Source organism: Chlorocebus sabaeus, chromosome 6 (genome assembly GCF_047675955.1).
Source record: "Chlorocebus sabaeus isolate Y175 chromosome 6, mChlSab1.0.hap1, whole genome shotgun sequence".
Lineage (NCBI taxonomy): Eukaryota > Metazoa > Chordata > Mammalia > Primates > Cercopithecidae > Chlorocebus > Chlorocebus sabaeus.
This window is the reverse complement of record NC_132909.1, coordinates 17,351,998-17,367,014: the sequence shown is the minus strand read 5'-3', so window position 1 is coordinate 17,367,014 and position 15,017 is coordinate 17,351,998. Positions and strand designations below refer to the sequence as shown.

Below are 15,017 nucleotides of genomic sequence, written 5' to 3'. Positions count from 1 at the left end.
ACTTTACTTAGACCATCATCCTACAACCTTGTGAGGTAGGTATTGTCCCTAATTTACAGTGAGGACACAGAAACTCACATATTGAAGGTCATAGAACGGCAGAATTGAGATTTGAATTCGGAAATGTGAATTCATCCTGAATTCAAAGACGGTTCTTTGGCAAGAACATTTGTGCAGGTTTTACTTCCAAACAAACATTCACTATTTTTAAACATTTATTTTATTTATTATTATTATTATTTTTTAAACAAAGTCTCTCTCTGTTACCCAGACTGGAGTGCAGTGGCATGATCACGGTTCACTGCAGCCTCGACATCCCGGGCTCAAGCGATCCTCCCACCTCAGTCTCCCAAGTAGCTAGGACTAGACAACAGGCACACGCCATGATGCCTAGTTGAGTTTTTGGGGCTTTTGTAGAGAAGAGTTCTCACTCTGTTGCCCAGACTGTGAACATTCACTATTGGAACAGAAGTAAAGCCCTCCCCTCCCCAGCATACAGATCTCCAACCCCACACCCTGATGTCTTCACCACTCTTCCCAGGACAGAGAGGAGACCAAGGGAGAGCAGGCATCATTTCTCTCTGTACAGTTTTTAATTTTTTATTTTTTGATGTTTGTTGTTCAGATGAATGACACACTCAAGTTACAAAAATGGGGCCTTAAAAGAAGCACATTGTACAATGAACAAGCAGATTGGAGTTAAGAACACTGAAACGCTAACCCGCTACCACGAGAAGAGACAGGGAGGGGGTACAGGAAGGGAAGGAAGGGGCTACCAACACAGGGGTCAGACGGAACTGAAAGGGAGGCTAACTTGGTGAGGATGGAGGAAAGACAGGTCTACTCTGGGGCTGATTTCTGGATGCCAGTTCTTGGGCACCCTTGCCTTGTACTTGCCACCCCCTCCAACTTCACCCACCTCCATTCCAACCTGGTCATTCTGGGCAGTGAGAGACACCCACACCAGAATGGGCTGCGCCAATCAGGTCTTTACGAGGTAGGGTGGTCACCTTGCCCTAGTGCAGCCCTGGATTTGGAAGGTGATGGTGGCAGCAGTGGGACAAGAGGCCAGAAAGGAGTTGATCCAAGTTCAGGCCCCTGCTCTTCCCAAAGACTCCTCACTCTTTCCCCACCCCACCATGATCCAAAGGCCCTCTATGAGTTGCCGAGAGAGGCCCCCAGTCACCCTGCAATTATATAAATAAATAAATACTGAGCCCCTGGGTTTGGGGGACAGGTTGGGGGAGGGGCAGCAAGGATAGAGGACAGGAAAGAGAGGAAGGGGAGGGAGGCAAAAGGGAGGGGTCACAGACATAGTAAATAGTCGTCTCCATCCCAGCAACACTTCTCTCTGGATTTTTCTCTCCTTTTCTTGTTTGTTTAACAAGGAGCTAACAATTCAAGGACAAATACTTAAAAATATACATTATTTTTTCTTTGTTTCCGCCTTTGTCATCGTCGTCTTGCTTTGGAGACTGCTGAGGTCAAAGTTTAAACCGCATGAAGGACCTGCGGCTTGGAGTTTTTGTGTATTTTTTTTTTATTTTTATTTTTAAATTTTTTTCACTTTTTTTTCCAACGTATAAAAAGGTAGCGGAGTTGTCTGTGGGTTTTTTTTTTTTTTTTTTAATGGTTAAATCTTTGGTTTGTTTCTTTTTTCTCTTGGAGGCCTTTATCTCTCGCACTTGCCTTTCCCACTCAGAGACCAGTGGGGGCCCGCGTGTCTCAATCTTGCTGTCTGTCTCACTCTCTCACTCAGGTCCCCCTACCCTGGGCTAGAGGAAGAGAGAGGCACCCTGGTATTCGGGTGGGTTAGAAAAACTAGTCAGGTCAAGAGGTCACCCTGACTTGGCTAGTCCCTCACCAAATCTCCCCAGGGCTTGGAGAGCCCATCATGGCCTTCTCCGGGGAGATGGGTAGAAAACTCATATCCTTCCCCTCCTCCTGATCTCAGCCCCAACTCCTACTGGGGCTTGGGTTCCCCATCCCTACCCACCCCAACACACACACACCCACCCCACCCCCTAGAAGAGAACAGAGAGAGGTGGTTTAGTTACTGGCATCAGTTTTGTTTTTGTTTTTTTTTGGCACAATGAAAAGGCCCACCATTAGGGTAGACCCAGTCTCTGTCCCTCCCTTAAGTAGGAGGTCAAGGTTGGGGAGAACAGAAATTCAGAGGGCTCCCCACTGCTCCAATCCACTCATCTCTCCTCTCTTTCTAGCCCAGGCCCTCAGCTCCCAACCTCAGACACCTAACCTAGCCCATAGCCTAGCCTGGGGTTTCCCTCCCCATCCCCCACATAAAGCTCCCCAGCCCTCCAACTCTCTCGCTCACACACAGACACACGGACACAGGCTCTGTACAGACCACAAAATAAAAACGATGAGATAGTTTTGTTTCCCGGAGTCGAGACGGGGGACCAGAGTGGAAGGGGCAGATGGGGGTGGGGGGCATGAATTCCCCCATCACCTTCCCAACCCTGGCTCCCTCCAGCCCCCCAGCCCCTTGCCCTGGCTGGCCCCCAGCCAACGATATTTGGTTTCCTTTTTTTAACATTAAAGTTCTATGAGGTATTTGGTGCCTTATCTCGAGTCCTCGGGGGAGGGGGGCCCAGGGGGGAGACCTGGGGCTCACCTGCCCCTCCTTCCCTCCTACCCCCTTCCCAATATTTGGTTTCACAGCTGTAGTTAAAGCTTGGGATTTGGTTATTTTTCCCCCTCCCAGGAATTTTCTTTTTTCTTGTTTTTCTTTTCCTAGGTGTGAGGGTTGGATGGGGAGGGTCCCCAGCACCCCTGGCTGCACAGGGGTCCCTCCACCAACGTCAGGGCATCTGCCCCTTCCCTGCCCCCTGCTCCTCCTCTTCTGTTTGCCCCACTACCCCATACTGGGGTGGGGAGAGGTCCCAGGTGGTGGGACTTGATGGGGAGGAAGCAGGATGAAGTGGGTGGTGGTGAGTCCTGGATTTTCTTTCCTTTTTTTTTTTTTTTCCTTTTTGGTCTAGAATCATAGTTTTTGTTTGAGTCATCTCCACCATGCCTTCCATGCTGCCTGTCTTCTCAGAGGGGGTTTTTGGTTGTAATTCCTTTCATTTTGCTCTGCTCAAATGTCCTTCCTATTTGGTCAGGAGCCCTTGGCCCCCTCTCCACCCTTGGGCTGGGACCCAAGCCCTCTTACCAGTCCCTTCTCTCTTCAGGAAATAAACATGGACAAACTCAGAGGTAGGGTAAGGGCAGGGAGTCATTCAGCGGAGATGCTTACATTCCGGCGAGGATGGGTCAACAAGGTGCCAGGCCCCATCATGCCAGGGGTGGGAGGGGCGGCTACTCCACCACTGCCCGGACAAGGCACCCGGAGGCCCCTGCAATGGCCGAGTCTCTGCTGCCTCCATGGCCCAGCCCAACAGTTTCATTTCCCGGGTGGGAGAAGGGAGACAAGAAAAAAGAGAACACTGAGGCCTGGGGCTCCATCTGCCTCTCCTCAGAGTGTCCGGCAGAAAGTGGAAGCTGCCCAGGCCAAAGCCCTGTGGTCTCAGGGCTCTCCCCTCTCTCTGCTCCTGCCCAGCGAGGGGCGGGGGCCACACTGTGGCTGTCAGGCCCCACCCTGATTTCAATGGCTCGTGTCCTTCACTGCAACACTTTGGTTTGAGGAGAGACACAGAAAGAACAAGATTGAGAGAGGAGAGAGGAGAGCAAAGGGAGACGGAGGAGAGAGGAAGGAGGGAGAAGAGAGGAAGGAGAGGAGGAGAGAGGACAGACAAAAGAGAACCGAAAAAGAAATCAAAGAAGGAATCAAACCACCGGAAAGTTAAGTTTTCCTTCATCTGTTCTTTTTGCTTTCTTACTCCCTTTTTTCCTGTCTTTCTTTTTTTTAAAGCTTTTTCAGTTGATTTGGGGGGGGAGTTTGGGGTTCTTCACCCCTGTCCCTGACACCCTCTCTCAGCCCCACCCACCTGCTTCTATCTGCCCTGGCCGAGGGACAGGCCCTGCCCCAGCCGCCCCCTCCGGCTTTCCCAAAGACGACGTCCATGAGGTATTTGTGAAGAGAAAGAAGCATCCGTCCTTCTGTCCGCCTTGGGGAACAAGGGCCACCGGTGCAGGGGCTTGGCTCCGCCTCGCGGTTCCGTCTTATTCTTGAAGAGTCCTCATCTTCTTTCCCTTTTTTATATATATATATATGTATATATATATATAAATTCTTTTTTTCTAGTTTAAATTTATTGTTTCTGTTTTTTTGGTTTTTGGTTCAAAACTTTGTTGGCCTCCACAATAGCAGGAGGGCAGGGTGGCTCCCAGTGGCGTCTCTCCTCTGTCCATCGTCAGTGGAGATGTGTCCAGGGCTGGTCAAACACAGGGTCCAGCCAAGACTTGTGGAGGTCTTGTGGGATTGGTGGCCACCACCGCACCCTCTCAGATGGGGACCACACGCTGTGGCACTGTCCCACCACATGGACCCTGATGGGGATGCCATCTCAAGGAACCCCACCACTGGGGTGTGTGCGTGTGTGCATGTGGGGGGGAGGGAGAGGCATTCGCCAGTACCAGAGGGGCACGGGGTGGGAAAAGCAAGATGAGTTCTCTTTTTGGTTTCTGGTTAATGTCAAAGAACGTGAAGGATCCCACGGATAGGCACTGGAATATGAATTTTTTTTTTTCAGGGAAACAGACAGGATGGAAAAAGACAACTGAATGCCCTCAACTGAATGCCTTCATCCCCTCTAGCCTGAAACTTCCACCTTCCCATAAGATGGGGAGGGGGTCGCTTCCAGAGCAGAGGAGGGTGACAGGGTTGAGGAGGGACTTGTGAGAGCTAGAACTTGGCAAAATGGCCTAGCCCACCTTTCAAAGGGGAAAAGAGGGAGGAACAAGGGATGAAAAGTTGTCCCCAGGCCTTCTCTTGAACTCTCCCCTGGCTGGGGGGAGGCAGGAGGTTAAAGCGAGCCCCCCTGCCCAGGTGGGGAGAGCTGGGGGCCAGGGGAGAGGGGGACACATGGTAGGGACACATTCTGTTGAGCACAATGCTAAAAATTCTGTACATCCTTTGGATGAAGCTACTGAATATTTGGTGTAAGGTTGTTCAGGCCCTTTCTCTTTCACCTTCTGGAAAAGAACATTTGGTGGGTGGTGCTGAGCCCCAGCCCATCTGCCCAGGCTGTGCCCTGTCTTCGCTGGTCCAGGGCTGGGGGCCGGGACTAGGAAGCTGGCATCTTCTTTTTCCATCTATAGCCCCCATGCGGGGAGGCAGGGTTGGGGGTTGGTCCCACAGCCAGGGTTCGGTGGCATGAGGTCTGACCTGCTGGAGGCTTCTCCGCCCCTGGCTGGGGTTCTTATTTGGCGTTGTAGCAGTGAGGGTGAGCACGCTGAGGTCTGGCTCGCGACTGGTTTTTTGGTTTGTTTGATTTTGTGGGTTTTTTTTTTTTATTTTTTTGGTTAGTTTTTGGTTTTTTTTTGTTTGTTTGTTTTTCACCTCTGGTTCCTTTGGGGCAGCTGGTTTCTGTTGTGATTATTTTTGGTTTTCTCTTTTGTTGGTTAGTTTATTTCCTTTTTTTTTTTTTTGGTTGGTTTGTTTTTTTGGTCTTTCCTCCCTTGTCACTCTGCTCTGAGGACCCTCTGTGTCCCCACCACTGGCCTCCTCGCCCTCTTCCCAGGTGAGGGACCAAGGCAGGGATCAGAGGAATGGGAAGGGAGGCATGGCTGGCCCTCACTCAGGTTTGGACGCTGCCTCGGGCCCCCCTGGGCCTCCAGGGGTCTGTGCGGCCACCTCGCTGCAAGTGGAGGAGGAGGAGGAGGAGGAGGATGAAGAGGATGAGGAGAGGCCAGGAGACTTGCTGGAGATGGAGGCCGCCACGGCCGCAGCTGCTGCTGAGACCAGGCCCACACCAGGCGGGGTGCTGAGCAGGGGCAGCCCAGCATGGTTCAAGAAGAGCGGCGAGGTCACCAGGCCGGGGCTCCCCGGGGTTGCGCCAGCTGCCCCCAGCACCAGGTTCCCGCTGCCATCAAGGCTGGTAAGGGGCAGGGTTCCACCAGAGGCCAGGGCTGGCGGGGAGAGAGAGAGGCTGGGCTGGGGGCACGCCGGGCCAGGGGAGACCTCTGCCTTCCAGCGTCCTACCCAGAGTGCCCCCCATCTCCCCATCGGTCCCACTGACCCCCATCAGCACCCCTCACACCTTCCCCAAAGGTGAGATGGGTATGAAGAGGCGAGCGATGCAGTGAGCAGGGGCGGGATGGCATGGCTGGAGCAACAATGGCAGGGCTCGAGGCCCCAGAGGATAGGGCTGGTGACGATGGGTGTGACATGAGGCAGCACGAACCTTGGATAGTGGCCAAAGGGTTGTTGCTCATGAGGGCTGGACTCAGCCCGGAGCTCAACCCCACCATTGTGCTTCTGCAAGAGGCAAAGCAGAGGCATTAGCAGGGGCAGGGACCTGCCAACATAACTGGGGTGCAGCTCCCCACCCTAGAAGCAGCAGCGACCCTGCTTCTCCCCACAGCCTCCCACCTGCACCCACTTACCCCGTGCTGGGGTTCAGGCCCGACAAGCCGATAGCCGAGTGGCTGCCTTGAGGGCTGGGGTTTGTGCTGTTGGTGGTGGCCGGGGGTGGGGGAGTGACAGAGGGGATGGAATTGAGGGGGGGCACAGCCCCGCCCCCGCCCCCACCCCCTCCAGCTGTCCGGCTGGGGTGGAGCGTCCCCACAGCTGAGGATAAGGTAGTAACTGCCAGAGAGAGACAGAGAGATGGGGTCTTCAGCTTCCACTCATCCCCCACTGAGGAACCTGGGGTCAACTCCTACTTGTCCTCCCACCCAGCTCACGCAGCATCTCCTCAGTCAGAACAGCCTTAGACCTCCCTGCCCTCTCTTCCCAGAGTGATTTCCCTGTGCCTCTGCCATGGTGACCCCTATCATAACAATGGAAGTCAGAGCAGCTGCTTCCTGCTGAGCCCTGGCACTCTGTACTCCCCGCCCTGAACCACTTTTTTACTGACTAGAAACGGGGGCCCCCAGCAGTCAGAACCCTATGGCTCCCTCTAGGGGAGGGGTGAGGGATGCCAGGCACATTGCCACAGCTGAGGGATGGGCAACCTGGCAGGGACTGAGGGCCCAGACTCAGCCAGACTGCTGGGGTAGAAACTCCTGGCTCTGTCTCATCCCAGGGGTGCCCTGGGGCGAGTGCCTTAACCTCTCTGACCTTCAGATCCCTTGTCTGGAAAATGGGGATAATAATAGAACCTATCTCATAAAATGAGTTTGAGAATTAAGTCACTCAATGCAGTTTACAAAGAGCTTAGTACAGTGCCAGGCAAGCACTACTTTATAAATCTCCACTTACTATTTTCTAGCCTGGGGAGGGGCAATATGTTGTTGTGTGTGTATGTGTGTGTATATATATAATGTGTATATATATCTATGTGTATATATATTACGTATATATTATGTGCATATATATTATGTGTATATGTATTAAATGTGTACGTGTGTGTGTGTGTGTGTGTATATATATTTTTTAGATGGAATCTAACTCTGTTGCCCAAGCTCGAGTGCAATGGTGTGATCTCAGTTCACTGCAAACTCCTCCTCCCGGGTTCAAGTGATTCTCCTGCCTCAGCCTCCCAAGCAGCTGGGATTACAGACACACGCCACCACACCCAGCTAATTTTTGTATTTTTAGTAGAGACAGGGTTTCCCATGTTGGCCAGGCTAGTCTTGAACTCCTGACCTCAGGTGATCTGCCTGCCTTGGCCTCCAAAAGAGCTGGGATTATAGGCATGAACCACCACACCAGGCCAATTTTATATTATTCTTATATATATGGTGTATAACCATACATCTAAACCTGCCGTGTCCCAGGAATAGGGAGGGGAACTCTGGGTACAAGAGTATGTATGTATGCATGTATGTGTGTATACATACATACACTCTTACATACATGTATTTATATCTTTTGTATGTATTACACATTTATAATAATTTTATAAAAACTGAGGCTTAGAAGGATAAAATAAGCACTTGAATTCACACAGCCTAAAAATGACAGAGGCCAGGTGCAAAACCCAAGTGCCTCACCTTTTACCAGGCCCATGCTTTTCTCATATGAAATCGTGGAGCAGATTAAAGCTGAGTTGCTCCTGTAGAGGAGGGGTGAGTCCTGCCCTCTTCCCACTGTCTCTCCCATTCCCCCACCCACACTCCCCGGGCTCAGTCTTGAGGCCCATGGACACCCAGAGCCACTTGGGAGCCTCAGGCTCCAGCCTGTGCCACATCCTCCCAGGCCCCCCTCATCATCTTCTGCCCTCCCTGACCTGTTGTGCTCAGACTGCTGGAAGCTTGGGACAATGGTAAGGTTCCCGCACCCCCTTGGGGTGTGACCTGAGGAGAGAAGAAAGGAGGTATGGTTAGCCACTGTCTGCCAGCAGCCCCCGTGATGCTCCCTGCAGGACCCCACTCCTCTGTCCCAGGATGGGGGCAGGAGGCTTTGGCACAATGCTGCATTTGTATTATTCCACATGCTTTCTTCACACTTGCCCTAGCTGATCCTGAGCCACAAGAATGAAGGGCTAATTCTCCATTAAGAGCACCCCGAACCTCTCTTCTGACACCGCTCCGTCTGGCTAGTCTCTGCAGGGTTGCGTCCTGTCTGAAGTGACTACACCAGAAGAGTGGCTGCTCTACATGCTCCTACTATTGTTGGTTCTGCAAAACTAAAATTCTTTTCCCTGGACAAGCAAAACCACCCTTTTACCAGTGGGGTTGGCAAGCAATGCAGCAGAGACTGATCAAAGTGACCCAGGCAGGGAAAGAGCAGATCTGAAGTGTGAGGCTAAATGGATGCGTATCTTTGCATCAGGGTGTTGAGATGTCATATTACTTGACTTTCTGGGACCATCCACCAGCTTCCTTCTTGGCCACCCCACCTCCAGTCTCACCTTTGCATCAGCCCCAGAAACCTCACTAAATGTGTGGTTTCTCTCCTTCCCCAGCTTAAAACCCCTCCTTACCTCCTCACTGCCCATGGTTCAAGTTCCAGCTCTTCACTGTAAAACTTGGGGTACATGCCCCCACCCCTTCCCCAACCTCATTCATATAAACTGCAGCACCAACCACACTAAATTGCACTGGAGTGTCTCAAATTGGGCTGGGCACACCCTGGTTTCTAGGCCTTAGTGCACACTAGTCCAGGAAGGCCCTTTGCCTTCTCGTGGCTGGCTAACTCTCCCTTGTGCTTTAGAACTCAGTTCAGACAGTGCCTCCTTCATCCCACTGGGGGTGGGGGCTCCTCTCTGGAACATCACAGCTCTTTCCAGGAATGGAAATAAAGGGATGGGATAAAGGATGTCCCAGCTGTGTCTGAGATCAAGTGGGCTTGTGTGTAGCTATGGACCTGAGAGTACGCCTATGGGTGTGACAATGTCCCTGAATGGCCAATAAATGCCTCTCCCTGCCTCCCTGTGGCTGTGAGCCTGTGTGTTCTAACCTGGACCACGTTCTTGGACATATATCCCTCCCTGTGTGGCTATGCCACTGTAATAACTCTGTGTCTGTCTATGTCAGTGTGTATCTAGGGGTGCTTGTATCCCCCACGTAAGACACAGTTCCCTGGAAACTGCCCCTGTGTGACTGTGCCCATCTACGTGATGGCCTGTCCCCAAGAGTGACTCTCCTTGCCTCTGTTCTAGGCTCTGTGGACAACCAGGTAGGGTGGGCTTCACACAGGTGCCTGCGGAGTTCTGTGGTCTCCCACCCCCCAGGCGGGCTCTTGGTACCATATGGGGGCTGTAGCTGGCCGGCTTCCCCGGGCTGGGCAGCATGGGGGCCGCACTGCAGGGGTTGATGCGTTTCTCCTTCTGGCGCCGGTTGCAGAACCAGACGCGGATCACTTCTTTCTCCATGTGCAGCTGCTCGGCGATCAGCAGGATCTCCTCTGAGGTAGGCTTCTGGTTCTGCAAGCAGAGGGCTTGTTAGCCCGGGGCCCACCGCCCGCCACCCCTCAGGTGAGGGCCACCCAGGAGAGGGCCTCACCGCTAGAAAACTCTTCTCTAAGGCGAAGCGGACGTTTGTCTCGATGCTGGTCCTCTTCTTGCGTCTCCGGCCGGGCAGCCCATCGAAACCCAGGCTGGGGCTGCTCAGCTGGTTGGGGCTGGGCAGGCTTGAGTCCACAGACATAGTCTCTGTGCCCCGGGGGAGACGTGAGCATTAGAAGGCGCCTCCCGCGGCCACCGGCCACCGCCCGCCCCCTACGCGGGAGGCCCAGCCTAGTCCCACCTGCGTCGTTGAGCCACTTCTCCAGGAGGGGCTTGAGTTTGCACATGTTCTTGAAGCTCAGGTTGAGGGCCTCGAAGCGGGAAATGGTCGTCTGGCTGAAGTCGTTGCCGTAGAGCTTGCCCATGGCCAGGCCCACATCACCCTGGGCCAGTGCGGCGGGGAAGGGGCGGAGGTCAGGGCGGGGCCTTCCGGCACTGGGCCCGCTCCGCCCACCGGCTGGCCACGCCCCTCGCAGCATCCATCAACTGACCACGCCCCCACACCCACCGCCCAGCCTGCAAGGTGGCTCCAGACCTGCGTGAAGCCCAGCTTGATGCGGCGTTGCTTGAAGGTGCGGGCGAACTGCTCCAGCTCCTCCAGATCACTGGGCTCCTCGGGGTGGGATGGTGGCTCCAAGCATTTGGGGGGCTGCGGGTGCGAGAGGTGCGGGTCGGGCAGCGTAGGGCGGGTCACGGCCTGGTGGGGTGGGCAGGTGGGTGGGATGCAGGGCGGAGGACCAGGAGTGGGCTCAGCGATGGATGCAGTCCCCCTCCCGCCCTCTTCGCCCCTGCGTTCCATCCGCCGCTTGCAGACTCCCCCCGCCTTCCTCCACACGTACTGTCAATCCCTTTAAAGGTTGGACTCTGCTGCCCTACATGGGTTTCCTCATTGCCTGGGACTCTCTGCACTGTTCCTTCACGCCTGCGAACTCCCAGTAGGACCAGCCAGGGCTCTTTCCCTGGAGCTGGAGGCAGTGGTTCATCCTCATCTCAACCGGGGAATCAAGGACTAGCCCTGCCACCAAGTCACTGCTTAGCCCAGGCCTCACTTTCCCCCTCTGCGGGATGGGAACAATCACTGCTGTTCTGTCTACCCAACGGGCCTGTTGAGAGAACCGGGTTAAAGATGAGTAGGTCGTGCACACCCATGGACTGTACAACGCCAAGAGTGAACCCTAATGTCAACTATGAACTTTGGGTAATAGTGATGTGTCAATGTAGGTTCATCAGCTGTTACACTTGTACCACTCTGGTTGGGGATATAGATATGTGGGAAGCTGTTCATGGATAGATGGGATATCTCTATATCTTCCACTCAGTTTTGCTGTGAATCTAAAACAGCTCTTAAGAAATTAAGTCCTAAGCAATGAGTAGATTGCAAATAAAATAAAATTTTTAAAAAAAAAGGACTGGGAGGCAATTAGGGAGATTTACAAAACAGCAACAGCTCTATCTGGGATGATTCATTGCTCTAAAAATAAAGGATCTGAAGCAAGTGGTGGGTGCAGGGATGTCCGTCACTCAGGTCCTTGATCCATTATTAATTTTTCAGATTTTTGTTGTTATTGTTGAATTTAATTTTTATTTTTTTTCTGAGACGGAGTTTCACCCTTGTTGCCTAGGCTGGAGTGCAATGGTGCGATCTTGGCTCACTACAACCTCTGCCTCCCGGGTTCAAGTGATTCTCCTGCCTCAGCCTCCTGAGTAGCTGGGATTATAGGCATACGCCACCACACCCGGCTAATTTTGTATTTTTAGTAGAGATGGGGTTTCTTCATGTTGGTCAGGCTGGTCTTGAACTCCCGACCTCAGGTGATCCACCCACCTTGGCCTCCCAAAGTGCTGGGATTACAGGGGTGACCACCGCTCCCGGTCTTTTTTTTTTCTTTTTCTTTTTCTTTTTGTATAAATTTAAGGACAACAGGTGCAGAGGCTCACACCTGTAATCCCAATACTTTAGGAAGCCAAAGTGGGAGGATCGCTTGGGCACAAGAATTTGAGACCAGCCTGGGAAATATGGCGAAACCCTGTCTCTACAAATTTTTTTTTTTTTTTTTTTTTTAGACGAAGTCTCGCTCTGTCGCCCAGGCTGGAGTGCAGTCGCGTGATCTCGGCTCACTGCAACCTCCGCCTCTAGGGTTGACGCCATTCTCCTGCCTCAGCCTCCCGAGTAGCTGGGACTACAGGCGCCCGCCACCATGCCCGGCCAATTTTTTGTATTTTTAGTAGAGACAGGGTTTCACTGTGTTAGCCAGGATGGTCTCGATCTCCTGACCTCGTGATCTGCCCACCTCAGCCTCCCAAAGTGCTGGGATTACAGGCGTGAGCCAAAGCATCCAGCCATATCTCTACAAAACTTTTAAAAATTAATCAAGCATGTGGGGCATGACTGTAGTACCAGCTACTCAGGAGGGCTGGGGACTGCTTCACTTGAGCCCAGGAGGCTGAGGCTGCAGTAAGCTGTGATCGCACCACTGCACTCCAAGCCTGGGTGACAGAGTAAGACCCTGTTTCAAACAAAAAACAAAATGTTAAGGGGTACAAGTGCAATTTTGTTACACAAATGTATTGTGTAGTGATGAAACCTAGGCTTTTAATGTATCCATCACCCGAAGAGTGTACACTGTACCCATTAAGTAATTTCTCATCATCCACCCACTCTCACCCCTCTCAGGTTTTGTTGTTGTTGTATTAGAGACCAGTCTCACTATGTTGCCCAGGCTGGCCTCAAACTCTTGGGCTCAAGTGATCCTCCTTCCTCAGGCTCACAAGTAGCTGAGACTATAGGCATGCACCACCGTGCCTGTTTCAGTTTTCAGAAAACCTGCATAGGCAACCAGGCATGGTGGCTCATGCCTGTAATCCCAGCACTTTAGGAGGCCGAGGCAGGTGGATCACCTGAAGTCAGGAGTTCGAGACCAGCCTGGCCAACATGGTGAAACCCCATCTCTACTAAAAATACAGAAATTAGCTGGGCGTGGTGGCGCATGTCTGTAATCCCAGCTACTTAGGAGGCTGAGGCAGAAGAATCGCTCACTTGAACCCGGGAGCAGAGGGTGCAGTGAGCTGAGATTGAGCCACTGCATTCTAGCCTGGGCAACAGAGCGAGACTCCATCTCAAAAAAAAAAAAAAAAAGAAAGAAAGAAAGAAAGAAAGCCAACATAGGATGTATATCATAGATAATGTGGCACAGCCCCCACCCCCACTGGGGTCAAGGATATTACTACATAATCAGATACAGTAACAGTTTTGCAGCAGCAAAAATGCCATACCAAGAGGGGCAAAGAAAAGTCACACACTGCCTTATATCATGGCAGGGCAGGTTTTGCAGTCAAATGAGTTCTCATACCAATGGTGCAAGAACAACTTGACTTTCAGAGCGTTTGGGATTTCAGAACTGCAGCTAAGTCCTGTATTAGTCTCTAATCTTTTCAGTCCTTCTGAAATAGTTAACGTATATATTTTTAAGGGGCTATAAAAAATGAGTGGAAAAAAACGTTGAAATTCATAAAAGGTGGTGACAATGATCATTAAAGTCTATAACTCAGGCAGCAAACTGAACGAAAGGCCTTGGGGTCCAGGTGCCAAGGTGGTCTGGAGAGCTGGCACGCTAAGGGGCCTCTGCTCCTGCTAGTGGTCAGGCCAACTGCTCACTGTGCCAAGCCACCACATAGACACAGGTACGGCCCTGCCAGATTTTCTGGTTTATCAAGAGGAACTGAAAATCTGGTGCTTTCTGGGAATTTAGTTGACAATGGCCAAATAAAAGACACCTGTGGGCCTTGTTTTCAGTCTCCAGTCTGGGAAGTGGATGTGAAATAATCACCTAATGAAGGCCTTCTTCAGAGAATCCTCCATCGCAGTGCTGGAAGAGGCCCGAGGCATTTGTAGCCTAAAGGCTCGCAACGCCCTACAATTTTGTGTGTTTTTGCACATGAGCATTTTGGGGGAATGGGGATCAGATCTAAATCTTTCATCACATTCTCAAAGGAGCCCATGTACCTGAAAGGGTTAAGAACCACTCGTCTGGGCCAGCTCCCCTCATTCTATAGAGGAAGAGGCTGACTCAGACAGGGAGATGGGCTTGCCTGAGGTGTCACAGTAAATCACTGGCAGAGTGTGGCTGGGTCAAATGGAGAGGAGACTCTCACTCGCTCCACACCCCCGTTTACCCTGCTTTCAGCAGGCCTTGCTGCTGGCCCGGCCTGGTGCACTCAATGGACAGTCTCACCTGTGTGGGAAGCCCGGCCCGGGGCTGGGAGGTCAGAAGAGCTCCCTGGGTTTGCTGAGGTAGCTGGAATAGATTTGGTGTCGGTAGCAGGCCTGGAGGGACAAGGGGAAATACACAGGGTGAGGGGGAGGGAAAGGTGAGGAAGTTCTGTGGAGGTGTCAGGGAGGCCATCTGGGGTGGGGGGCCTTACCTGGCTGGCTCTGCTGGGCCTGCGGTAGCAGGAACTGAGCAGGTGGCTGGAGGTGGTGGCCTGGCACAAGCACCAGCTGCTGGAGCTGGAGGAGCTGCTGTATGTCCTGGCAGGGAGCGGGGTGGACAGAAAGACAGCCTGAGTCCTGGCTGGGTTTCATCCTCTCTGCATCACCTGAACCCTGAGGGGCTGAAACCAGGAAGCTGCTCCACATGGCAATCTGGCACTGGGCAGTGAGGGATGGTCCACTCGATCTTTGAATGGCATCCCTGAGCTAAGGGCACCCAGAGGCTTCTCTCTACCATGGGGTACCAGAGAGTCCCAACTGGGCAGTCGTGGGAGGGCTCACTCTTTATTTACCCCTTCTTTCTTTCTTTCTTTTTTTTTTTTTTTTTTGAGATGGAGTCTCGCTCAGGCTGGAGTGCGGTGGCCTGATCTCGGCTCACTGCAAGCTCCGCCTCCCGGGTTCATGCCATTCTCCTGCCTCAGCCTCCCGAGTAGCTGGGATACAGGTGCCCGCCACCACTCCTGGCTAATTTTTTTTTATTTTTAGTAGAGACGGGGTTTCAACATGTTAGC

The 15,017-nt window shown here is 52.5% G+C and overlaps 1 protein-coding gene across 11 annotated transcripts in view; it reads right to left on the bottom strand.

Annotated features, from left to right (window-relative positions):
* Positions 1 to 1,593: 1,593 nt before the first annotated feature.
* The window catches only part of POU2F2 (POU class 2 homeobox 2), a 91,994-nt gene continuing 78,570 nt past the window's right edge, over positions 1,594 to 15,017 (bottom strand). For 2 of the 11 annotated variants that reach the window (XM_007996958.3, XM_007996961.3), the window contains exons 6-15: positions 14,439 to 14,544; positions 14,249 to 14,340; positions 10,552 to 10,665; positions 10,258 to 10,399; positions 10,015 to 10,163; positions 9,759 to 9,935; positions 8,298 to 8,364; positions 6,511 to 6,712; positions 6,309 to 6,382; positions 1,594 to 6,033 (exon numbers count right to left, since the gene is read on the bottom strand). In XM_007996958.3, coding sequence (XP_007995149.3) covers positions 5,699 to 6,033; positions 6,309 to 6,382; positions 6,511 to 6,712; positions 8,298 to 8,364; positions 9,759 to 9,935; positions 10,015 to 10,163; positions 10,258 to 10,399; positions 10,552 to 10,665; positions 14,249 to 14,340; positions 14,439 to 14,544 — 1,458 coding nt within the window. In that variant the 3' untranslated portion in view covers positions 1,594 to 5,698. Of the gene's footprint in view, positions 6,034 to 6,308; positions 6,383 to 6,510; positions 6,713 to 8,297; positions 8,365 to 9,758; positions 9,936 to 10,014; positions 10,164 to 10,257; positions 10,400 to 10,551; positions 10,714 to 14,248; positions 14,341 to 14,438; positions 14,545 to 15,017 lie in introns of all 11 variants that reach the window. The other 9 variants (XM_073016396.1, XM_007996960.3, XM_007996956.3 and 6 more) reach the window with 8 other exon arrangements.